Source organism: Rhopalosiphum maidis, chromosome 1 (genome assembly GCF_003676215.2).
Source record: "Rhopalosiphum maidis isolate BTI-1 chromosome 1, ASM367621v3, whole genome shotgun sequence".
NCBI lineage: Eukaryota > Metazoa > Arthropoda > Insecta > Hemiptera > Aphididae > Rhopalosiphum > Rhopalosiphum maidis.
In genome coordinates this window covers 33,520,340-33,546,724 of record NC_040877.1, presented here as the reverse complement: position 1 = coordinate 33,546,724, position 26,385 = coordinate 33,520,340, and the positions used below count along the sequence as shown (strand labels likewise).

Genomic DNA, 26,385 nt, shown 5'->3' with positions numbered 1-26,385 from the left:
GAAGTTATAGGTTGATAAAATTCTTAGTGATCAGTAATCACAATAAACTTTTAGAGAATATTTTTAAAATATATATATATATCTGGTCTCATTCAAACTTAATTAAAAAATCTATAAGTATAAGAAACCGCAGTACAGTCTATATAAGATGATTTAAAATTGTCTTCTTTCAAATAATAATAGGAAAAATATATCAAAATCCGATTAAGTATTTTATGAGCCGTGATGGTTTTATTTTTTATTAAGTCGTCTTTAAGGGTTGAAACAGTTGATTTTACTCTTTATGTATTCTGTTTGGCCTACATTATTGAGCCACCAACGCAACGTACGCTTGCAATTGTTGCACCTTATTAATAAAAATAGCCTAAACCCTTAACACATTTTAATGACCGCACATATTTTAAATAGCCAGGCGCAAATTTTATTAAAACCACTTACAGTAGGCAGTATAAATTATACGGTAATTACGCTGTTTAAAAATGTCTATCAGTCTACCACAATTAATACAAATAATATATGATGGGCGCCATTCACTATTTTAACTATTTATGCAAACTGTAAGCACAATATACTATATACAAATATACAATCACCTAAATAAATAGTTTTAAAGAATATTATAAACATTTTTAACTTTAAGGTTACAATATATTATTATACATAGGTTGTAATGGTTCTGGTTTGTAATCTCCCCATCACTAATAATCCAACATATTATGTATGTTTATATTTGAGGAGTAAATGTCAATAAATATTGTATTTATTCGTGTCTTTCCCGTGTTTATTTTTATCATCAATATTATTCTCAAACTTCTATATTTATAATTTTTGGAAGTATTAAGAAAAAAAAATAATTATCATCACTTAGATAATATATATTATTATTTTTATATTATGGATAACAGGCCGATAACAAACCTGTGCCGACGTTCAATACAACTTATAATTTATGAATATATTATTCTTTAGCCTTTCCGTTAAACTTTTAGATAATATATTACCGCAATAATTATACTATAATTAGTTGGGCATTTCCTTAATTTTTAATTTTGAAATACAATATTTTGTCGTCTACTGGTTTTAAATTTAAAAACCCGCCAAACTTATGTATCTAACACAGTTTTTAATCTAAACAGTCTTAAAATGTTTAAATAATCTCTTTGGGATTTTTTAGTGATAATGCATTTAGGTCACAGATAACGATATCTTTTAAATTTGTATACATCAATTTTTAACGGATCAATAGTAAAATTACTAAAATTATTAATTAATTGATAATTGATTTATTATTTAATAATAATTTAGATTTTTAGTAGATTTTAAATATTCAGAATTAACTATATACTTAGAATTAACAAGAACTAATTATTATTTTATTACATACCATTAATTATTTGAGTTACGGTTATCACATAAATAAGAAGAAAAATCAATGTGTTCAATCAGAGATTTTTTTCCTGTTGAATATAGTAAATTTCAGTATTTTACTAAAGTTTATCATTATAATACTTCAATACAATTATAACTAATTTAGTGTTTTATTTTTATATTAAAGGAACCAGTGGAGTTAAGCCAAAGAAAAATTTTATTCAAGAGAATAAAAAATATGTGACTAAGTTAGCTAAAGGCACTCAATCGTCCAAAGAAAATTTAAACCCGTCAAATAAATTAGCATGCACCAATATTCAGGTATCTATTATTTAAGTGTAAAAAATGTTATGAATTGTATTGAATTTAATGTTTACATTGCAACAAAGAAAATTATTTTATACAAATATTGGTATAGTTCTTGTAGATATTAATAGGTTAGATTAGATAATTATTAATCGGTAATAAGCAGAACCTATAATACATTAGAATCATTAGAGCATATCATAAGATTAATAATTAATATTAATACATTTGAATTTAGAATAGATTTACTATACAAAATATGTATTAAATTTGTGCATATTAAAGTGCTACACCCGCTTGTGTTGTCTCTGAATAACAAAGTTGTGTTCATTAGAACTGATTTTGTGTTGTTAGCTTTAATATTAGAGTGAATAAACCTATTAACAGACTTAAAAGTAAAAACATTATCCGTTACATCTCATCTCATCAGTTTTTATATTTTAATTGTTGAGTGAGTTATGAGTATTTTTATATTTTAGTATTTTACATACTCTTAACTAACTCTTAAATTAAAATATTATAAAAAACTGGTATGATATTTATTTTTTTTACATATATTTTACATGACATTTATACAATCTGTAAACTAATTTAAAAATAAGAATACATGCTATAAAAGATTATAAGTTCTAGACATGAGTTACTTTAAGAAAAGGAGTAGTTCAGGAGTTCAGCAGCTACACTTTATATTTGATTTCTGATGAGATATAACAGATATTACCATTAATAATTCTTCTTAAAAAAAGACTATTCATTATATATGTGATCAGTTAGTATACATATTGTTCAATAAATTTAAATTTAAAAATTGTTCTATTTAATTTAATTTGTTTAATATTAATGATAATTCATACTATCTTAACTAATAATTTATTTTTAAATAAATATATATTAATTTACCTGTTTATATTATTAATTAAAGACATTTTTATTCTTTAATTTTTCAATCAAGCTTTTCTAACTCAAAGTAGTAATGCATTCTTTAATTTATATATTTGTTTATTTTTGTAGCATGGCAACAATACAATTAGTGTACCTATTTATCTTTTACAAAATATAAATTGTTTAATGTTTTGATTCTCAAATCTTGATGATGTCATATCAATAATATTATAAACCATGACAACCAGTAAAGAAACATTCCTTTTATTCTAGAATAATATTATTTATTGTTAATTTATAAAATAATATTAATAATAACAAAAAATAACCATATTTTTGTGTATTTATTATATTATACATAATAGTGAAGGACTATAAATAAGTAGGGTATTAATACATGCTTATTTTGAAATCTCATAGAAAATGTTACCCTCAAATTAGTTATCACTTATTACTAAAAAAACCAACTCATATTTTAAATTTAATAAAAGCAGAACATAACACTAATCTTAAAAATATTGTGTATAATTTTAATCAAATTAATTAATTTTATTTTCAATAATGTCTTCAACATCAATATTATTCAGTATAATATTTTGTTGTATAGCTATAAGCAGAGATGAGGGATGTATGAATAGCCCATTGACCAGTGACAAATATTTTTTTTTTATCCCAAGCCACTGAATACTTACTATACAATAAAAAGAATTAAGAAAAATAAAACATTTTATAACATTGTCATCACATTACATAGCTACATTTTATCACCACTATTGATCTGTAACTAATAATAAATTTTGAAGTAATGTTGAAATAAACAAGTTACAATAATATAAATAGTTTGTAACAAGGGCGGATACAGTGTTCCTAAATGGGGGAGGGGAGCAAATTGTTATCAACTAAAAAAAGGTCAACATCTATTTATTTATATATATTTTTACTTGTATATGTATTAATAATGTATACATATGAATATTATTAATATTATGCTATCAAATATTTTCAGAATTTCAAGTTGAGACAAGGGCCAAGTAAAGAAATCATCCCAGAAAATTCAAAAAATAAAATAAAGTCTATAGATTTAGATAAAATTGATGCTAGTATTAGATCAATTCGTTCTGCAATAGCTCAAACTAAGATTACTCAAAAAAAATTAGAAATCAAAAATGTTGAAAAAATATCATTAGCTTTTAGAGATCAAGGTACTTAAGTAACTGCACTTAATTATTTAATTGGTTATTCTACAATGGTATAATATTAAACAATTTTATGCAAATTATTTTATTAACATAAAAATGATGCTTCACATTTTTAAATCTACGTGTTTCAATTTATTTTTATCTTGCATAAATGTAATTTAATAATAGTTAACTAAATTTTTCCTAATTATTATTCAACTATTTCACAAAGATAATAATGGTATAACCAACAATTTTTATTATAGCTACACAAACAGTAAATCCATTTGAAATAGAAGATAATTGTATCAGATATCCAATGTCAGAGACTTCAGATATGGCTAAAATCAATCAAACAAAACATGTTAACACCATCTCTGTGCAAACTGAAAGTTCTGAATCAGAGTATTCTAATTGTATGTCTAACAAAAATGTTAAGTCAATACATCGACAGGACATCAATTCCAAAAAGAAACAACAAAATTCAGTTAAATTTAAAGAAAACATAATGGGTCATCATCAACCTGGAGAAATACCAAAGTACAATTAATCTCAAAATATATTATAATAATTTCTGAAATACTTAATTTTTCTTAATAGATACCTGAAAGATCGAAAAGCACTAAAAGAAAAAAATGAGAAGGAAACACAAAAGAAATTGGCAATTAGGCGTGAATTGGGTATTGATGATCCAGCATGTCCTCCTGGTCATATATTATTACCAGAAACTGAACGTTTGGACCATCTAACTAAAATAAAAAAAGGTATATTATAAGGGTATCCTTTTAAATGTGTTCTAATTAATATAATAATTTATTGTTATACACACTTTGTTGATATAGATTACAATCAATTGGTTATGCAGTTAAATATGTTGCCTGTCGCTTCAGATTCATATAAAATGAAAGAAAAACGTAAATATATAGAAAAAGAATTAGATCAAGTACAATTAGGTATTAAACTATTTTCTAAAGATAAATTATATGTTAAGGTTAATCAAAATATTGCTGCTTCTTACAAATAGTTAAAATAATTTTATCAAATAAATAAAACCAATAACTGTAGCGTATTATTGCATTACAGAACTATGTATTAAAAAAATATTAACTAGAACTTAAACTGTCGAATTATTTTTAAGAAATATATTTTAATTGCTATCTGTTTATTTACTTAATACTATTGTTATTTTATCTTATAGGAATTTTGCTGTGACTTATATTAATTTTGACAATATTATGTAATTATTAATTACTTTTATAAATTTTGATTTTTTTAATTAAATTAAATTGTTAGTTTAAATCATTTCACAAAACATTGTAACTTATAATTAAAATATTATCTGAGTTCTGTAAATAGAATAACTACTAGTTTTTAAGTGTTATGTCTTTTTCTTTATTAAATATTTAAATAATAAAATGTTGTTAAATATATATATTTTACCAAAATGAAAAGGCTATAAAGTATAATACATAAAAATAATTATTAGTGATTATTGCTTTTTTCAGTACTTGGAAAGAATTCATTCTTAAACATTATTTTCATTTATAGTGCAAACAAGATTGAAATTCATATTTTAAAACAAATTATGGGTATAAATATTTCATCCTTTTTAGTAAAATATTAAATGTTAAATAAATTTGTCAAACATTTACAAATTATTTATTAGTTACAAACTAATACAATATTAAATTTCATAATTAAAAGTTTAAATAAAATAAATGTTAATCATAGACTTATAACTTTTGGTCAAATATTAATCTAGTGGTGGTAAATCTATGAACACTTTTCTCAATGGCATACCGGTAATGATATAAGTTGTATGCAGTTTTTTTATTCCAAAATTGGTTATTAGTATTTATCAAGAATAATTTGAATTATTAGAACTACATGTTGATCCACTGTCCTCTTTTACCGGGTAAATAATATTGGAGTAATAACAGCAAAAAGAAGAAGTATTCATTGTCAAAATTTTTTATGTATACCAAATTTGATTTTGCAAAACTAAATACTAATGAAAATAATAAATATATTAATGAAGATCATATTATAAATATAGTGAATTACGTAGTGATAAATGTTAATAAGAAATAAAATCTACTATATTACCCGTTGTGACCAATTAATCATTTAGTATTGTAATACTAGAATAATATAATAATTTTTTTCCCTTCATTTTGAAGTAAAGTATAGTTAATACAGATTTAACACCTGGTACAACAGAACCCTTGCTAAATCAGTATATCATATTGATGCAATTAGGCTGGTACACCCACCAAAAAATAAACCTTCCTATTATATTTTGAATACTATGATTAAATACAAAATGTCCAGCATTACCTAGAATATATTGACTAAGTAATATTTGTAGGTGCCCACTTCATGTACCTTAACTATAGTCTATAACATATCATGAAGTATTCTCTAGTTTGTATAATTTTGTGAAGAACCAGGTCATAGATATATTATAGTTATTTATAACACAATAATAAAAATATTACTTTATACATTTATATATATTAATGACAGATTAACTTTGAACATACTTTTTTTTCTTTATATTTAAGTTAAACACATAAATATTGTAAATAATTCATTATAACACAAGTTAACTGTTAAATGTGACTGTTCACCAATTTTTTCATGAAAATGAATTATTTTAATGTCGACATTACTAGGTAAAAATTAAAGCTCTTGGATTTTAATGTGAATTGAGATTTACACTGTGTATTTGAAGTATATTTATTAACCACATTTAATTATATAATTAATAAAATATGCATATTCATAATTACCATGAAAAACTAAAAATAAATATTTCATAATTTATATTATCATAAAAAAACAACGGATAAAGCAAATGTTTAGGATTCAATATAAATAACTGATTACTGATTATCGCTGAATAGAGAAACCATTGAAATCTACAAAATGTATTCAAAATAAAATTTTAATAATTTTTATGTAAAACAGACTTCTAATACAAATATTTATTACCTATATTCAATAAGATGTAAAGATTATTTAGTATTTTTAAAAAACCACTGAAAAACGAATTTGGCTTTTTATTTATTTATAATTTTTCTATTACTAGTTAAAATTAACCAGATTTAAAAATTTTCAACTGAATTTTAATGCTAATTACAATGATCAACATCAGTTTTTGATGAACTAGCAAGTCATTTATAAAATATAACTTACTAGACAGAAAAACCATGGTTGTAACAATATTTATTTTGTTAAGCTATACTTGTTATACTCATAGTAAAATATAGTTCATAAAATCATAAATATAAATTTTAAATAACTATATCAATAAAATGTAAAAGGCCTGAAAATTCTTTATAACTTGTGCACTATTAAAAATATTGGTCTAGTTATACCTATAGTATATCAGTTGACATGCACCCATTATACATATTTGTGACATTGCCTATATATACCACATTTATTCCTGTTCTATTTCATAGTTGATAAATTTTAGGAACTATTTCTTTAAGTTAAAGAAATATAAAAAATATACAATTTACATGTAATAAAGTTAATTATATTTTATATAAACGTTAATCCACAAGCAACCTTATCATTTTTTCTCTTTATCATCAGTGTTCATTTTTTTACATTTGATCTCCTTCACTTGAAGACCTGGAATAAATAGTTATATAAATTATCATATTATTCAACTTTTATAATATTTAATTTAAGTATCTTACCAGGTGGCAATGATTGTTTAAGTTTCTCTGCCTTTTCCTTATCTGTGATTACTAAGGTATAAAGGAATCGAGAACAACGGACCTTGAATTTGACATTTTCAATGTTCTTCTTAATCTTGACAGCTAATAAAACAATATGGACATTAATATAAAATTAAAAATAAATTGTTTCAAGATTATAATTACATTTGGCATCCTTCCTTCTGGCCTTCAGGAGGAAATCTTTGATTTCTTTAATTTCTTGTGGCTAAAAAATAAAATATAATTAATTAATAAAATAATATACAGGTACATACCAATAAAATTTAAATAATTAAGCAATTATGAATTTTTAAGGTAAAAGTAATAAAAAGATCGAATTTAACTCTAACTGTATAGTATTGTTTTTTTAATGATAAGGTAGAATATTTAACCCATTAGTTTTTAATTAAAAATCAGAACTAATCACTCTTCAACATCTTCACTGAGATTAATTTAACAAGACCAATACTTCACACATTGTTTCTATGTATACAAATCTTTTTTACAAAAATAAAGTTAAAATTTATTTAAGAAGCTAAACAGTTTTTACTCAGAATTATGATCTTAATAGTTAATATATAATCACTAAATTGAAGACCGCATAAGATTTATTATTATTGTTATCAATATGTAATACCTATATAAAATATTTTTATTACTTCAGAATTACGTCCCTTAATATACAATCATTAAAATGATCAGTACGTAAGATTCATCATTAAATTATTTTTGACTAAATATTTAAACAATTTTATTATTTCTTCAGAATTACGTCCCTTAATATACAATCACTAAAATGATCAGTACGTAAGATTCATCATTAAATTATTCTCAATATCACATTTAAACAATTTTATTATTACTTCAGAATTACGTCCCTTAATATACAATCACTAAAATGATCAGTACGTAAGATTCATCATTAAATTATTCTCAATATCACATTTAAACAATTTTATTATTACTTCAGAATTACGTCCCTTAATATACAATCACTAAAATGATCAGTACATAAGATTTATCATTAAATTATTTTTGACTAAATATTTAAACAATTTTATTATTTCTTCAGAATTACGTCCCTTAATATACAATCACTAAAATTATCAGTACGTAAGATTCATCATTAAATTATTCTCAACATCACATTTTAACAATTTTAATATTACTTATGAATGATCAGTGTGTAGGGTCCATAATTAGTTAAAATAACATAATTTAAATATGCATATTGTTAATTCTAGATTAAAATAAAGAAATAGTTACAACAGATTATTAACATTTTTTAATCTATTATGAAGGGGTGAACTTTTAATTATTTCTAGGAATAATTTTCAAATATAAATTATTAACAAAGCAAAAAAATACACTAAAATTATTACAGAAATATTTATTTTTTCAACAAACTATCAAATTTTTTAATTAAGAAAGTATCAAAATAACGCGCAATGTTAAGTTTTTAACCAGATATTACAAATAAGATATATATCAAACGATCAAGCTGAAATATATTATATATAATGCAAATAAAAACATCAATAAAATGTCAACCATCAGCAGCGTTCTGAGCGAAAAAACCATGTGGCCAGCTGGAGCAATGGAGGTTAGGCTAGTGAATACCGCATAGAATGGCAACTTTAAACTTCCTTAAAATTAAAAACTTCAATTTTGTAGTTATTCAATAAATAACGCTTACCATGATCTTTTTTGTAGTCGATGTCACTAAAAAAGTTGAGGAAGTTTTTGTCTCAAAACTTCTAAAACGTATTAAGGTTTACAGAAAAAGGAAACACATCAATCGAACGAGACGGAAAGAAAACAACATGCAACGCGGACTTAAGTGATATCAAAACTATCGAACAAGGAGATAAACTATCGATGTTTGAATGAATTGTTTAAATATTTAATTTCATAATCATCCACTACTCTAAATATTATTTTATTTATCTCATTAAATATAAAAAGTTTTAATTTAATTTTAATTCAAATAAAAATTTGTTACTGTCTTTTCTTCAATTAAATAACTCATCATTACTCATATAAAATTGTTAAACATCGATTAAAATGTACCATTATAACCTCTAAAACCGAACCAGTGCTGACTGTTACTAAGAACTCAAATCAAAATATCCAAATTATCATAAAAATACAATTTATAACATGAAAAATTCAAAATCAAAACCACGGATATGTAGTTACATCACTTAGTAACCATTACCATATTATGATTCAATAATTGAAACAAATCAAACATATCTGATACCGCTTGCTGGATTGGTACGTTTCGTTCGTAAACCACCCATGAATTGTATGTTATTCAACCGATACGTATCGATACACTCCAATTTCTTCCTTGAAAATATTGTACAATTTATATTTTATAATAATTGACAATTGTTGATAATATTTAAAAAACAAATAATTTTCAATTTGTCCTAATGTCCAATAGGTCGCAATCTTGTAATAATTGTAAAACAAATTCAAATGATGGATAAACATTTAGTAGATTTTGACTGGAAATTAAAGGTAAATCACTGAAATATAGTTGTTTATTTTACTATTTTAGAATGGAAGTTGACCTTTTTATGTGTTGTCTAATAATATGAAGTATTTGTTTCAACTATTTTCACTACGTCCACACAAACCATATCCTCTCGTTTTCTGAGTTTTGTAAATCCAGTTATTAATTATAATCTTAAACCTCGACCAACTACCAGAAATTATGAAACTTGAAAACTCACAATACGGTTTTATATTCTCTCCGCAACTTACCACAGTATTACAAGTTTTTGACAAGTATAAATACGAAATCAGACTTTGTGGAGGTGCAGTACGCGATATATTGTTGGGCAAAACGCCTACTGATCTGGATTTTGCCACTACAGCTACCCCTGACGAAATGATTGAAATGATGGCGAAAGAAAACATTAGAGTAGTTAATAAAGGTGGTTTAAAACACGGAACAGTAACTTCTCATGTTGATGGTGTTAATTTTGAACTTACTACGCTAAGAATTGATGTTGTTACTGATGGCAGACATGCTGATGTTGAATATACCAAAGATTGGTCACTTGATGCAGGACGGAGAGATTTAACAGTTAACTCCATGTTCTTAGGAATGGATGGCACTGTATATGATTATTTTAATGGATATGAAGATTTAAAGAAGCGTCAAATAAGATTTGTCGGTAATCCCAAATTACGCATCACTGAGGATTATTTGAGAATTTTACGATACTTCAGATTTTATGGTTGTTTGGCTACTGCGCCTAACCTTCATGACGAATATATACTTGAAGCAATAAAAGAAAATGGCAATGGACTCAAAAAAATATCTGGTGAACGGATTTGGTCAGAACTTCATAAAATTTTAGAAGGAAACTATGGACCTGATATTATGAGGACTATTCTAAATTTAGGGCTAAGTCCATATATTGGTCTTCCTGAGCAACCGAATATAGACGAGTTTGATAAAGTTATTAATCGAAGCAAAGGTCTAAAATTACAACCAATTACTATGTTAGTACCATTTTTAAAAGATAAACAAGATATGATTGAACTTAACAATCGTTTAAAGTTTCGAGTGTTTGACAGGGACTTGGGATTATTCATAGTAGAAAGTAGAGATGAAAAATGGACACCAGACACTATTAAAATGAATAAAATAAAAATTATACAAAATCCAACCAAACAAGGAGTTATGAAAGAGTATATTGAACAGTTATTAATGTACAATAATGATAGAACCATTCTTGAAGAATTCGAAAAATGGACACCATTAAAGTTTCCTATTACAGGAAATATGATTAAAAATCATGGGGTGAAAGATGGGAAGAAAATCGGAATAATTTTGAAGAAACTTATTGAATACTGGGCAGATGATGATTTCCAAACAGATATCGAAGAGTTGCTAAATTTGATACCTAGAGCTGAAGATGAATTGAGTTTCCAAAACTCGAAATATAGATAAACAAAACCTGGATATTTTGAATAATTGTATACTAATTCCTTTTTATAAAAATACAAATTTTATATGTGCTTTTAAAAAATATTTATTGTTTATAGATTACTTATTTCTGAATTGATAATTATTTTTCTTGTACAACTATAGTGTTATATACTATATAGAATAAATATTTCTTAGTTAAAATAAAATTATTTAATTGATTTAACAACAAAAAATGTAAATATTTATTAATCGAGTATAAAATCATGGTATATGAAATTAATTGTTTACAAATTAAAATTAAATAATTGTTAATCAAATTTTGGATTTTATGAAGTATTTGTAACTTTGAGTTACATATCAAAGTTGATTCAACTTAAAATTAAATTAACATTCGGTATTTAAAAATGTATTCAACTATTATTGATATACCTAGAAATCCAAACTTAAATTATATTTTTAATTTTAGTAATTCTTCAATTGGTTGTTGTGTTATTGTATATATTAACACACCTGTATTTGCTTAGGTTTAAATATTATATCAGTGATATTGTCATAAAGGAGTTAGTACTGTATATTCTTGTAGTCTACCTAGATTATTTAAGTCATATACAAAGTTTTTACTAACTTTCAATTTATATTGTGTATATATAAATACTACTTCATTCCTTGATATAAGTTGTTCACTACTTGAGCACATCCTCAAATTTTCAAATTAAACTGTGACTATTATGTTGATATTTATCCACTTTTTTCAATCCAATTAATATATTTAAAGAAATATACATAATATAGTATCTTCATAAATACTCAACACATTGCTGTACTTATATTGAAGAGATTTAATTATCATTTAACATAGTTGTAAAAATTAGCTTCAGTGAATAAAATAAATGTTGTTTTATATTTATATTATGTCAACTGTAGTTTAACCATGCCTGAAATTATTATTTTTTCTACATTTTTAGTATGTTATGGGCAGCAGTTCATTAAGTACATTGGAAGAACCATTACTTCAAGTTATATTGCATTTGAAGGATGGCCCCAGGTCAAATAACACAGAAAATCCAAAAGTATCCGAAAATGTCTTTTTGGAATTTTCTCAAGAAGAACTTTTGTTATTTATAGAAAAACTCAAACAGTCCTTATAGGTAACATTGTATAATACACTTTAATATAATAAATACATTGTTTATATAATTAAAATCACAACATTTTGATATTTTGGTCATATAAATTCTATTCCTTCATATTTAAGATCAGCTACTTTAATTTCTGGCAGTATAATTGTTCCATCAATATTAAATGCTGTAATATAACTAGCAGTTTTTGAACCAACTTCTTCAGATTTAAGTGCTACAATAATTCTATCATTCGTACCAGGTAGAAATTTAAAACTAGAATATCCATGAGTAGGTACTATTTTACCTATGTGTACCACCTATAAACATATCAAAATAAATTAAAATTAAAATACTTAAATTTAATATTGCCATTATATAATATGTTTCCATACAAGCAAAGAACACTATAATAACTACCAATTATTTTATTTCTTGTGCATATTTTAAAGAGTTAATTTATTGAACATTAAACTTTACTTCTGGGATATAAATATATCTAAATTACAATAGTTTTAATTCATATATTTTTAACACTTGCAACACGATTAAATTTTTTTAAATTAAAAACTCAGTGATCTTTACTAATAATAAAATTATTATTTTGTTCTCAAAAATCACTCCTAATTCTGTTCTGTAGAAACCACCGAATTTAATATAGTTTTAATAAATGGAAGGAAATAATCTCTTTACCCCACATTGAACTCTGTTTATCAATATTTTTAATCTAAAACTTTATAGTATATTTAAAAAAAAAAACAATTTTAAGTTGTTTCTTAATAAATTATACCATTATTAAATTAAATAAAAAATTGAAATTCAATACAGACTATAAAAAGTTTACTTTCAGACAAAAAAAAAAAAAAAAACAATTATCACAATCCAACAATTCTACTATGCTTGTAAAGTCGTTTTTGTTAATATAAATAGGTATCAAGTAGTATATTAATAAAAATTTAACTTAAGTGGCAACTAAAATATAATTTTTAAATTGATATAATAGTAGACTATTTAAAAAAATCAGCACAGTACTCTTAAGGTAATAAATTATAGTGTTCCTTGTTTTAGTGGACAAGCCGTATATTACCTTAATATTATTAAAATTATTATTTGCTGATATTAAAATATTTGTAGCCATGTACTCGTCATCATTGTCATTATACTGTTTTAATGAACTTCTTCGTGGTAAGAAGAACCATCGTTTATGTATTTCACTCCATGCACATGATTCATGTATCATGTATCCAGGGAAATTAATATTGACTGCTTTTCGAATCTTAATATAGTTGTCTGTCCAGTTGACATGAGTTACATGGCCAGATTTATTAATAATTTTTATCCACATGGGATTATTATTAAGAAATTTTCCCGAAGATGATGTCCATTCTTTGCCCATACTTCCAACATATAAATCTGAATTATGTATAGTTGCCCATTCACTCTTATATCCTGAAAATCATTTAAGCAATTAGTGTCACCCAATATTATTTATTAAAGTTGTTTATTTGTGAAGCTAAAAAAGCATTATTTATTTATTTATAATAATAAATAATCATAATTTACTTTACTTTATATAAAATAGGTATTCAATTTGTGAAATAAACATAAATTTAATTGTCATCTGAATAACGCATACTTAAATTTGAACAAATGAAAAAAACATTAATTATTATAATAAAATTAGTAATCATGTGTTGCCTATTTTTTATGGTAGGTACCTGTCAAATTTTGACTTGTTATTATTTTTAAGTACATACAGAATGATTTCTGGTATTTTCCTGTTATACGAGACTACGGCTATTATCATGACTACCAACATTTGTACACATTTCTATTATCATCTATCACTATTTAATTTATCATAAATTTATTATAAGTACTTATAAATGTTTATCAAGCTATACAATATATGAGTTAAAATAAATCAAATTAAATAATTTAATGAATGTAAAACTATGGAATAAATTAAATTCTGTGGTAAAACCCATACCTTTAAAATCAGTTCCATTTCCATCCATGAGTATTATCCAAGGTAAAACAGTATCATCTTTATTAATACTATAAACTATTCCAGTCCGATCATCAAACGAATATATTTTTCCATTAAACGTAACCAATTCTGAAAGTTCCATTCCTCGACCTCCCATGGATATAGATGATTTTAGTATTTTAGGTTCTTCAAGGTCCCATACAATTTCTACTGAGCTATTATTCTTATACCAAATGAGAAATCCTTTTTTATAATAGCTGTACCACATATTTTTTTCAGTCTGGCTTTTAGATGCTTTGTCTAAATCACTAATAATAGCAATACGGAATTTTATACCCACATTGTCAATAGAAACTGGATCAGTCAATGGATACTTTGATTTAATTACTTTGTACTTAAATTTATCGTGTGGATGATTAAGACCATAACTGACAAGTTTTGGAGCTGTGTATGCAATATTATACAATACAATTAAGAACAAAACACCAATTAATGAGACAAAAATAACAAAGTGTGTTTGAAAACGAATAGTAGAATTCGAAATACGGTATGCTTGAGAAGAACTTAAACTTTGACGGAGCTCTTTCAACATGTTTGAGCTGTGATCTGAATTTTTTACATTATATAAATTGAGAGCTATCTGAAAAATTATAACAAGACCTTTAATGTTTTACAATATAATATGACTATTATAAATTTATAAATACTTACATGATTATGGTCTGTACTCATAATGAGCTATAACCATATAGTGTAAAAATTCGACATAATTCACACAGTAATTACAGACGTCATAGTACAAACAGTTTCGGTTTAACTGAAAACTGAATAACTAATGCCATTGATATAAAAAGAATGACTTAAATAATAAATAAAATATTAAACTATAGAAGTATTGTAAACCGCAGGTAAAACAATTTTATTTACATATTTTATCATTGGACCACGGAGTACATTGATACATAGATAATAATATTTACTGTGCATTGATATCAATGAACTCATGATAAGCACAATTAATATTTTCATCTTGTAAATACAATACATTTATATATATATATATACCATAGATCTATGATATACACATGAGTGTGAAGTTGGGTGACTATTTTTCAGACGGCTAGTGATAATAAGCACCGTTTGCTCGGTTGCATCTCAATTTATACAAGGCGCCAAACGTTTATAATGCAATCCAACCACAAGATAGCGCAACGACAATGATTATAGTTCATCTTCATAAGAGCAATTGACAATCGCGTACTACTACTTACTATATTATAGTTAGGCGACCGAATTCCCAGGTGATTACTTTTCATACGACCGCCGTCTAACGTGAATCGGTTATCCAGACGGGTTTTTAATTTTTTTTCCGTGTTTCAGTAGATGGCGAAGCACTTAACCTTCAAATAAATAAAGATAGGAAAATTCTACACAAGATGAAAACAAATCGGGAGTGCACGCGGTAATTAAATATAAATTTAATAATAATACCTTATGTGTATCGCATTACTCGGCTTGTCCGGCGCATTGTGTAGATAATTTGATTACATTTATACGCAGAGCAACACATAATTTATTATATAATGTCTAATCAAAATAATTTAATTCTATCTTCAAAACGACATTTTTTTCATTATACATTTTGAAATTTGTATGCATTTCTTTATTAATACACACTAAGTGTGAACTTAAAATTGAATGATAAATCTAGGAACACGGATGTCAGCAGCTCTGGACCCACGAAAACGTTCAATGACGCAAGACATTATAGACTTAAACGACCTGGTGCCATAGAGTATATCAGAACCATGGTACGCATCGGCGTAACTAGGGGGTATTTACTTGTATTTAGCCCCTATAAGGTTTTTTTTTGCTTCAGTTAGCCTTTAAACAAAACTTAACTAACACGCACAATTACACATATAACTGTTTCATTATGCTTTAAAGACCGGAATTTTATGCATTTGCATGTTCATAATTTATGAATTATGACAACCTACTATAGGAATCATGAAAACATAGACGACCCCGTCAACAGTGGCGCCGATCCTATGTTTCATGTTATGCGGAAAAAATGCTGGTGTTAAACCCACCTATTAAAAAAATGTTTAGTTAGTTACGTTTGAATAATACTTTATTTATTTCTAACTATATAATACAAGAAACTAAATTACTGCATAACAAACTATTTTTGATTATCACCCACCCGGGTCATAAATAGTTCTGGAGAATTTTCCCCAGTTCATACCCGTTTGGCGTCACTGTTGATACATACCAAATTTGAATATTGACAAAACTGGATATTTTAACAAAAAATAACAATTATAATTATCTATTTTGTTCTAAGTTATTACAAAAATATTATTTAAAGACACCAATTCGTGTATTATTATTAAAAACCAACAGAGAAGTATTCAAAATATTATGTAGATTAGTTTTAAGCCGTTTATGTCATAATCCTATTAACACCGATCGGTGATGGGCATCGACTTACACGTTAATAACAGCTAGTAAAAATACATGAATCAATATTAAAATATAACTATAAGAGATAATATATGCGATTTTTTTTGAAATAAATTAGTTATTCGTTATTGATTAAATGTTTAAATGTCTGGCTAATAATAATATTATATCATAAAATAATACAATATACGGTCTATGGATCTATCATATTAATCTATCATCTATGGCAATCATCAATCTTCGCTTTCCGTCGGAGACGATTGACGGTTGTAATAATTTCAACGGAGAAAAAATATAGACGTACAAATCGTTAAACCGTACTTTAATATATTATATAATATTTTACACGCATATGCTGTTCTGTTCAACTTATTTTCATGAAATATCTCAATATCTTCAATTCGAAACGCGGTAAAGACGTACGAGGAAAACTGTTCCTGGGTCGACGATGTGGTTACACTGAACGTTTGGACATTAAATATGACACAACTAAATTTCACAAAAAAAAATCGTTGCTTACGTGAGTTTGATTTTCTATACTTTTGGAGCTTTAATTTACTTTTTTATACATATAATAAATACGTCATACTTATTGCACCGGATAATCTGCTACCCGCCGGGTGACGTATACGTAGTATGCATATTTTATTCCCGAATGCGCGAAGCATAAAATACGTGAGCTCCAAAATATATAACCATCATATTACCAGACCCATTTTATAGAACATTAATTTATATTAATATTAATTGTATAAATAGCATATCTTTCATTTTAAATCGGTCGAGTACCCAGCTAATATAACGTTTTTTAATCCCTAACAAAAATAAAAAGTTTTCTGAAAAGACACATTGATATTTCATATTTGTCTGAATTTTGAATTTTTATGACATTGGATATTCATTTCATATTTCTGTAATAATTATTTATCCTCAACCGATTTTTGTTTTTTTTGTGGTAATTTAAAAACGAATAACCGTAGTTATTTGAAAATTTTACCAAATGTTAATGTTTGCATTTCTTATATATATTATAATTTTCAAAATATTTTCACTATACACTTATAAGATAAAATAAATATAGCATAATACCATAAATATATACATTATTTATATATACATATTAATATCACAAATTATATGAGCATATTAATTAGGACCTATCGACTAATTTTAAAATCAGTAAAAAATAGTATGAGTATATATTATTCTTAAACAGGACGGTACCGAAACGGGAATGATATAGTCACATGTGTATAACGAGTCGTATGTGAATTACTGCTTTTCTGCTTGTACTTAGAAATTAATTTTATTAATTTTGTAAGTTCTTTTTTATTATACGTAGATCATAATCTATTAACTATTTAGTATGTAATATTAATTTAATGATTAAACTTTTAAATATTATTAAAATTATTAATTTGGTTCAGCCAAACCGTAAACTGCTGTATACTATTTAGCTACTATAGTAGGTGACTACATGTAGACTAGGTTAAGTAAATCACTATAACGAATTTGTACAATTTTCTATGTATAAGCATTGTGTACAATGTAAAATTATGCTGGTCGAAGATGGTCTTATTTTTTAGTAAGAAATTTAACCAAACAACTATTGAAAATTGAAAATTATAATTTAAAAAAAAATTCAGGATATACAATTATTATGATTTTAAGTATGAAATTAATTAGATACCAAACGTTTCATATACAAGACAGCTGAAATATAAAAATAAATTCTATAATATCATAAAGAGTTCTATCAAAAAAACATACTCATATGATCTATCACATTATTACAATATTTTTCATCCGTGGCAAACGACAATCGTCGTCATTCGTAGAAGACTGTTAATAATTCTTATAGTTTTATTGATCAGTCCAGCCTTTAATGTATGACAAGTGCTCTCATTTTTATTGAGTATCTTAATAATTCCATTCTGAAGCGCTAAGAAGACGAATGAAGAAATAAGAGCTAGCTGTTTCTTCGGCGGTGGTGCACGTTTAAACTGTAAAAGTGGTACAGCTCGATTTCGCTGAACAGCATCAAAGAATTCTCACGTAAGTTTATTTTCCCATAATTTTGGAATATTAAATTTATATTTTTTTCTGGCCCGCAAACAACTTTTAATTTGTGAATGTGGCCCGAGAGTTCAAAAAGGTTACCGACCACTGGTCCAATGTGTAAAATAGCCAAGAATAAAAGTCGTTAAGTATACCTTTTAATTTTTATTATATAATATTTATAACTTAAAAAATCCTTAAAATTCTGTATAGTTCTTTAATTAACCTTATAAGTCATTATCATTTCATAAAACAGACGTAAAAATCGTTAAATTTCTTTAAAAATTCATAAAACTTCATTATATAGCCTCCAAACTTATAGAAATCCATATAATTTCATAGAAAAGCAATAATAATCCATAAGTATTTAAAAATCCTTAAAAATCTTCCATAAGAAACAGTGCGCAATGGCTCTTACACTCTGATTTATTAAAAATAATTTATTTATCGTAATCATAGGCGTAACTCCTCCTGGCTTGCGTGGGCTTCAGCCCTTTCAGAATTTTTAGGTCAATGTATGTGTATATAAACATATTTGTATTAACTTTATTTTTGCATATGATATAAAAAAATATAATGTTTCATGCAAACGAATAATCATTCAAACCAGTTGTAAACATCAATAGAAATAATAATTAATATCAATTTAAAAAAAAATTTGCTATATAATATTTTTAGGAATTTAGCCCTCCTAACTTAAAAGACTAGTTACGGCTATGATAGTAATTAATATCTATATATACCGTACACTAATAATACATACTTTTCTTGGTGGACAGAATAAAACTCATTCCAATATTAATCAGCATTATCTTCTAAATCATCAGCTTTTTCTGAAGGCATTTTTGTTTTCACATACTTGAGACATAGCTTGTATTTCTTCTTCTTCATTACATTCCACATTATCTCTAAACATAAAAAATATTATTAATTATTTAGAATTTAGTGGTAAATTTAATCAAGCAAGTTGGATACTTTTTTACATAATTTAAAAGTAATATTTAATTTCAATATAATTGCGAACTACAGTCAACAATTTTAATAAAATTAAAAATTTTTCTTACCAAGCATTATGTTTAAAAACGTCATCGTCAGTTTTTAAAAACCTGTTACCAAATTGTTTTCTTTTAGATTTGTCAACTGATTCAGTCATTTTATACAATATTAATTTTTTTATTCTATCCGTGTCGTGTTATTTATAACAGTAAGTACAAATTTCAAACATTTTAAACTTTTAAAGTTAAGTTAATCGAACAAATAATACGATTAAATATTAATTGCTTTTTAAAAATGTCAGATCTTCGTGAGACATTCCGTACATATATAATAAATTATATTTTTTAATATTTTAATTTAGTATGCGGCCCTCAATGAAAAACTGAAAAAAATTATGGCCTGTGTAAAAAGGTTGCCAATCCTTGTATTTGACTACATAAATGCTGACTTTCTTCATACAGAATAATGTTTGTTTTATTTTTCATACTGTCTATAATAAAATATAAATAATTAAATTTAAAATAAAATAATGTAGATAGACATTAACTTGGGATTATTAGATACATATACATTATACAATAATGATATTATATTAAATCATTAAATTGATGAAGAATTAAATGTTAGAGCTTTGTGAGAAAAATTTTTTTGTAATAACTATAGTACATTATAAAATATTGGCCTGCTGGAAATTTTTTTGGCCTGCTTTGTTGTTAACATACCTTTCAAAAAGTTGAAATGACGCACCTGGTAAAGGATAATATATACTGAGTGGAATCTGATGAAAACGGTTTGGTCAAGAAAAATTGTAAATCGACTTCAGACGATTTACAGGCTGCTAATGTAACAAATAAATAAATAATAATATTGTTAATTATATCACAGGAATAAGTTATAAACATTAAGAGGACGCAACACCCGTTTATTTGTATTAAAAACAGTGTGTTCGTATTTCAAGACAAGTGTAGTTTTTGCAATTTATTCATTTGTTATTTTAATTTTATTAAATGGATAATTTGCGTAATTCTAAAAAAGGCAGATAGCGTCATCAAGTTGTAAAAGTATCAAAAAAACAAAATTAATTTATCTAAAGTTAATAATTAAAAAAAAAAAAACATCAATATGGTAAGTACCTACCTAATTATTTTATTAAATATAGAGTATATTTTTGGATCAAAATCATATTGCCCTTCCTAGAAGACAAATCAAATCTGCCACTGTCATAACGTGTATTTTGTTAGAATTAGATGCATATTATTTTTATAAACAGGGAACCTATCACTTCGATAAGTGAATTACTGACACCTGAAGAGTCTGCAGAAGCTTCACTAAATTATAGTGATGCTACGATCTTGCACAATATGTTTCCTAACACAATAATTAAATAACACCATCAGTGGAATTGAAATTAATAGATTGTTTTCAGGACGAGTGAGTATTTGTATGAAGTGAATATGTGCATAGCTGCATAAGTACCTAATGTTATACACAATATATCATTTATTGTATAAATGTATTCTATTTCTATACCTATGATTAAATAATTATTCAAAACGTATAGTTATTAGAGAACCTACTTTGACTAGTACACCAAAAAATGAAATTGTCGTTTTGGTGTTTAATAAACAATAATAATATACTTGAACATTTTATAAATTTATAACTAGAAAATAATTTTTAAATTTTCGTAATTTTAATGAATTTTGTCAATATTTTAACTTTCAATGCATATATAAAAAATATATATAATTAAAATATAGTTTGCATTGTAAAATTATAATATTATATATAACAATAAAATGCAATATAATACACCTATGAGCGGAAGGTTTACGGTTTATGTTTGCGAGTATGTCATGTATATAATGTATATTTATTATAGTTGACAGTAGACCGTAGTATCAGTATAATCATTCTCCCACTTTCCCGTGAATCGTGATAGTTGTGATACATTGATACTTATTATTTTTAATTTTGAGTATACTATTTAAAATTTTAAAAAGCAATTAATATTTAATCGTATTATTTGTTCGATTAACTTAACTTTAAAAGTTTAAAATGTTTGAAATTTGTACTTACTGTTATAAATAACACGACACGGATAGAATAAAAAAATTAATATTGTATAAAATGACTGAATCAATTGACAAATCTAAAAGAAAACAATTTGGTAACAGGTTTTTAAAAACCGACGATGACGTTTTTAAACATAATGCTTGGTAAGAAAAATTTTTAATTTTATTAAAATTGTTGACTGTAGTTCGCAATTATATTGAAATTAAATATTACTTTTAAATTATGTAAAAAAGTATCCAACTTGCTTGATTAAATTCACCACTAAATTCTAAATAATTAATAATATTTTTTATGTTTAGGGATAATGTGGAATGGAATGAAGAACAAGAAATACAAGCTATGTCTCAAGTATGTGCGCATGTGAAAACAAAAATGCCTTCAGAAAAAGCTGCTGATTTAGAAGATAATGCTGATGAATATTGGAATAAGTTTTATTCTGTCCACCAAGAAAAGTATGTATTATTAGTGTACGGTATATATAGATATTAATTACTATCGTATTTCAATTCTACCATCAAATTTGCCATGAATTTATTTTTATTTTCATCTTCTGTAATACCATATTATCAGTTATCCAGTAGGTATACTTTGTGGTTAAGTATTAATTGTTTTGAGAATATATAATATTGATTTCTTGTTATATGTTAAAATATATCAGGGTGCTAATAATAAATATTTGTGTGTCGTAATCATAGAATGGTGATTGATTAATGCTTCTAAAATTAATAAATTATTATATTTTTAGTTTGTATTTATTTACTCAATATACATTGTGTTTTTCATTTATATTTAATGTAAATAAAACAATTTTTCAATTCATTTTATATCTATTATTTTATTTTTAGGTTTTTTAAGAACAGATGTTGGTTATTTACTGAATTTCCAGAAATAACTCTACTTAAAAATGAAAAATCAAGCGCTATATTAGAAGTGGGATGTGGAGTTGGAAATTCAGTCTTTCCTATATTATCACACTGTGCAGACAGCAATGTACATGTGTACTGTTGTGATTTTTCTTCAAATGCCATACAAATCCTAAAAGAAAATTCAGAATACAACAAAGAACATTGTACAGCATTTGTATGTGATATAACTAATGATGAATGGAATCCTCCATTTGCTTTGAAGAGTTTGGATGTTATATTATTGGTTTTTGTTCTTTCTGCTATACAACCTGAAAAGTGTGATATATTGAGTGAAAGAAATATTCTAGTATACTTTTTATAATTTTAAATTATTGTGTTGCAGATTAAAACAAGTAGTAGGTAACTTTTATAAGTACTTGAAACCAGGAGGTATGGTATTATTTCGCGATTATGGCAGATACGACATGGCACAGCTAAGATTTAAAGAAGGGAGATGCATATCAGAAAATTATTATAGTAGAGGTGATGGAACATTGGTATACTTTTTTACTCAAGGTATAGTTACAATTATTAAACTATTTGGAATAACTTTTGAATGAAATATCAATCTGTTTTTAATATTTTGGCTAGACCTGAATTATATATTTTTAACATTGTAATTGTGGTTTAAACTAAAATATTAATACACGGTCTTAAAAAAGTCTTAACTTTAAAATCTAAAGTGTTAAAATAAATATTGGTTTCAATTACTGTTACTTAACTTATTATTGCATTCAATATTAATTATTAGAGTTTGAAATGGGGTTTTTAAGCGTTGCAATGTTTTTATATTTTAAGAGTTTTATAATTTATTCTTTCCTGATATGTTATTAAAATAAAACAATTTTCCTATAGACGATGTTAAACAATTGTTCCTAGAAGCAGGCTTTGAACAAGTTCAAAATATTGTTGATCGCCGTATGCAAGTAAATAGAGGTAAACAGTTAAAAATGTATCGTGTTTGGATTCAATGTAAATTTAAGAAACCCATTTTGTAATAAATCTTGAATATATTATACTTAACAAAAAATTTTTTAAATTGTATTTTATATTAATTCCTATTTTTTTTATGTAACACTAAATGCCAGTGATTATTATAAATTACTATTTAAAATTTTGAAAAACATATCAAGATGCAAGAATAGTAGAATATTTGAAATAAATATTGTATACTTTTTCCTAATTTTATCTTTGCTCATATTGATCATGTGAAATATAAACTACAAATAAATCTAATAAATGATTTCTGATTAAGGTTTTTAAAATACACAAACATTCAAATGTTTTATGAAATATTCCTTACTTTTGTGTTTGTACGTTGGGACTAACACTTTATTTCAAAAGAAAAGACACCAGTTCTGTACAAAACAAATAATAGGTATGAATAGAGCTCCGAATTTTATGCACTAAAAGGTATGAAAATGTGCCATATAATATGCACACGTATAGTGCATATATATATAGTTAAATAATAATAGCTTGAATTTTTTCTTTTATTTCATCAATTGTTAAAATGCTTTCATGTAATATCATAATTTGAGTTTCTAGTTTATTTATTGTTATCACTAAAAATTGCAAATGAATGGATATAAAATGTTAATTCATTTACAACAGTACTATCTTCAATTAAATTTAAAATATTTTTTAATTTTTGATTTTTCTACATGACAAAATATTATTTGATACCTTTTTTTAAAATTTGGCTTTAATTCAATGTTGTAGATTTTGAATTTCGTAAAAATATGCAACAAAGAATTTTGCGTTCTAGTTATGAATAATGATGAACTTTATTCATATTTTTCTTCACTTACACGGTTATAGTCTATTTTTGAATTTTATTGATTATGAACTCATGAAAAAAAATAAATGAAGTTACTTATGGAATATAAATAGTTTATTTTATATTACTGGTTGTATTATAGTACACAGACTTTCCATATGATATACAATTTTCTTAATTATTATAACGCATACATTTTTAAATTATAATTTGATAACTGTATATCAATCATTTGGAAGTTCTGGCAATTTCTTATATATTTGCTCAGCTTAAGAGAAGAAATTATTGCTAAAACAACAATGTCAAGCATCATATACCACACATCTTGTTATGTAAATTATACAGTTTTTGGCAGTCAACTATAACCATATAAGTTAATAAAAATAGTGTTATTGTTTAATAATCTGTTGCTAAAGATCATGCAGTAAAATCTATTCTCAACAGACTCCCTATAACACAAAATCTCTTTACAACAATCCTATATAAGGAAAAAAATCCTTTATAACCAAAAAATAAATTGGTATCGAATGTTACTGTTATAAGGAGATTTTAGTGATTTTACTATAATAATTATGATTCAAATACATGAAAAAATAAAATTTCAAACACTAAGGTATAATAATATAGTCAACAGAATAAAAAATAAAGTTTGGATCAGTACATTTTATTTTAAATAATGAGTACATTATATTAATTATAATCTAAAGATAGTTGAATTGACGCTTACAATAAATATAAATTGGAAAAATATTTTGACAATATAGCAGTAATATTTTTATGCGTTGTAATTGTATTTATATTTTTTATGATTTATAAATATATATTATATAGTCATACAGTTAAGTATTATTTCTTTTAAATAGGCTTTGATTAATAATTTTTTTTAATTGTTAAGCCTTGATTGTCACTAAAATATTCCAGTATAATATATCCATACCAAGGCTGGGTATTAACAAGTTAAACATTTTTTGTTAGATTCATTGAATCGTTAATTAAACTATTGAAGTACCTACTTACAGCAACTAAATTTTAAATGTTAAGACCTATATAAATTACTATGTTATTCTTTAAGTTTAAAAAAAGGTGTAATTCAAAATTGTACATTTGTATACAAAAAACTGTGTATCTGATTAAATAATTTAAGATACATTTTTTTAATTTAAATTTGTCTATTTTAACATGACAAATTGAAAAAATTAATTTTTGTGCCCAACCTTGGCCATACTTTATTTTATTAAATAAATCTATTTGTTTTTTATAATGAGTTTATTTTAGAACAGTACTACTGTAATAAACGCACTGATGTAATAAGTTATTTAACATAAATAAATACCAGAAAGTCAGTTTGAACTAGTTAATTTAAATTTAATCAATGACAAATTAATAATTATCTAGAAAATAAATTACGGTTACAATAAATTTACCTACTATGTGTTTTGTGATGGTTATTTTAATTTAGTATTTGATAAAATTATACAAAATTAATGAAAAAAATATTATAAGCTACAAATGATATTACAATAATAATTTGCAAAAATTAATTTGTATTATTTTCAACCGTTTAATAACATTGACATATTTT

General features: G+C 24.9%; 6 protein-coding genes across 6 annotated transcripts; 4 read left to right on the top strand and 2 right to left on the bottom strand.

Moving 5' to 3' along the window:
• The first annotated feature begins 1,432 nt into the window (after nt 1-1,432).
• On the top strand, nt 1,433-4,876 carry LOC113549309. Its single transcript, XM_026950543.1, has 6 exons — nt 1,433-1,469; nt 1,556-1,689; nt 3,563-3,758; nt 4,001-4,274; nt 4,335-4,498; nt 4,577-4,876. Exons 1-6 carry the CDS (start codon nt 1,433-1,435, stop codon nt 4,756-4,758), a joined length of 987 nt encoding a protein of 328 aa, XP_026806344.1. The 3' UTR covers nt 4,759-4,876.
• Nucleotides 4,877-7,256: 2,380 nt separating this feature from the next.
• On the bottom strand, nt 7,257-9,317 carry LOC113555304 (60S ribosomal protein L38). The gene is made up of 4 exons (XM_026959733.1): nt 9,162-9,317; nt 7,631-7,691; nt 7,445-7,567; nt 7,257-7,376 (listed from the first exon to the last, which is right to left on the bottom strand). Exons 1-4 carry the CDS (start codon nt 9,162-9,164, stop codon nt 7,315-7,317), a joined length of 249 nt encoding a protein of 82 aa, XP_026815534.1. The 5' UTR covers nt 9,165-9,317; the 3' UTR covers nt 7,257-7,314.
• A 464-nt stretch (nt 9,318-9,781) lies between these two features.
• On the top strand, nt 9,782-12,633 carry LOC113561079. Its single transcript, XM_026967286.1, has 2 exons — nt 9,782-9,991; nt 12,380-12,633. The coding sequence occupies exons 1-2, from the start codon at nt 9,950-9,952 to the stop codon at nt 12,560-12,562; spliced, it is 225 nt and encodes a 74-aa protein (XP_026823087.1). The 5' UTR covers nt 9,782-9,949; the 3' UTR covers nt 12,563-12,633.
• Nucleotides 9,913-11,517, top strand: LOC113561077 (CCA tRNA nucleotidyltransferase 1, mitochondrial). The gene is given in 3 exon segments (XM_026967284.1): nt 9,913-10,116; nt 10,119-10,177; nt 10,179-11,517. Coding segments are annotated over 3 exon segments (1,365 nt in total). The 5' UTR covers nt 9,913-10,067; the 3' UTR covers nt 11,436-11,517.
• Nucleotides 12,557-15,463, bottom strand: LOC113561078 (apyrase-like). Its single transcript, XM_026967285.1, has 4 exons — nt 15,234-15,463; nt 14,523-15,162; nt 13,620-13,981; nt 12,557-12,852 (listed from the first exon to the last, which is right to left on the bottom strand). Exons 1-4 carry the CDS (start codon nt 15,252-15,254, stop codon nt 12,640-12,642), a joined length of 1,236 nt encoding a protein of 411 aa, XP_026823086.1. The 5' UTR covers nt 15,255-15,463; the 3' UTR covers nt 12,557-12,639.
• A 6,531-nt stretch (nt 15,464-21,994) lies between these two features.
• Nucleotides 21,995-24,084, top strand: LOC113548531 (methyltransferase-like protein 2-A). The gene is made up of 5 exons (XM_026949468.1): nt 21,995-22,261; nt 22,418-22,570; nt 22,964-23,299; nt 23,367-23,539; nt 23,879-24,084. The coding sequence occupies exons 1-5, from the start codon at nt 22,173-22,175 to the stop codon at nt 24,019-24,021; spliced, it is 894 nt and encodes a 297-aa protein (XP_026805269.1). The 5' UTR covers nt 21,995-22,172; the 3' UTR covers nt 24,022-24,084.
• Nucleotides 24,085-26,385: the final 2,301 nt, after the last annotated feature.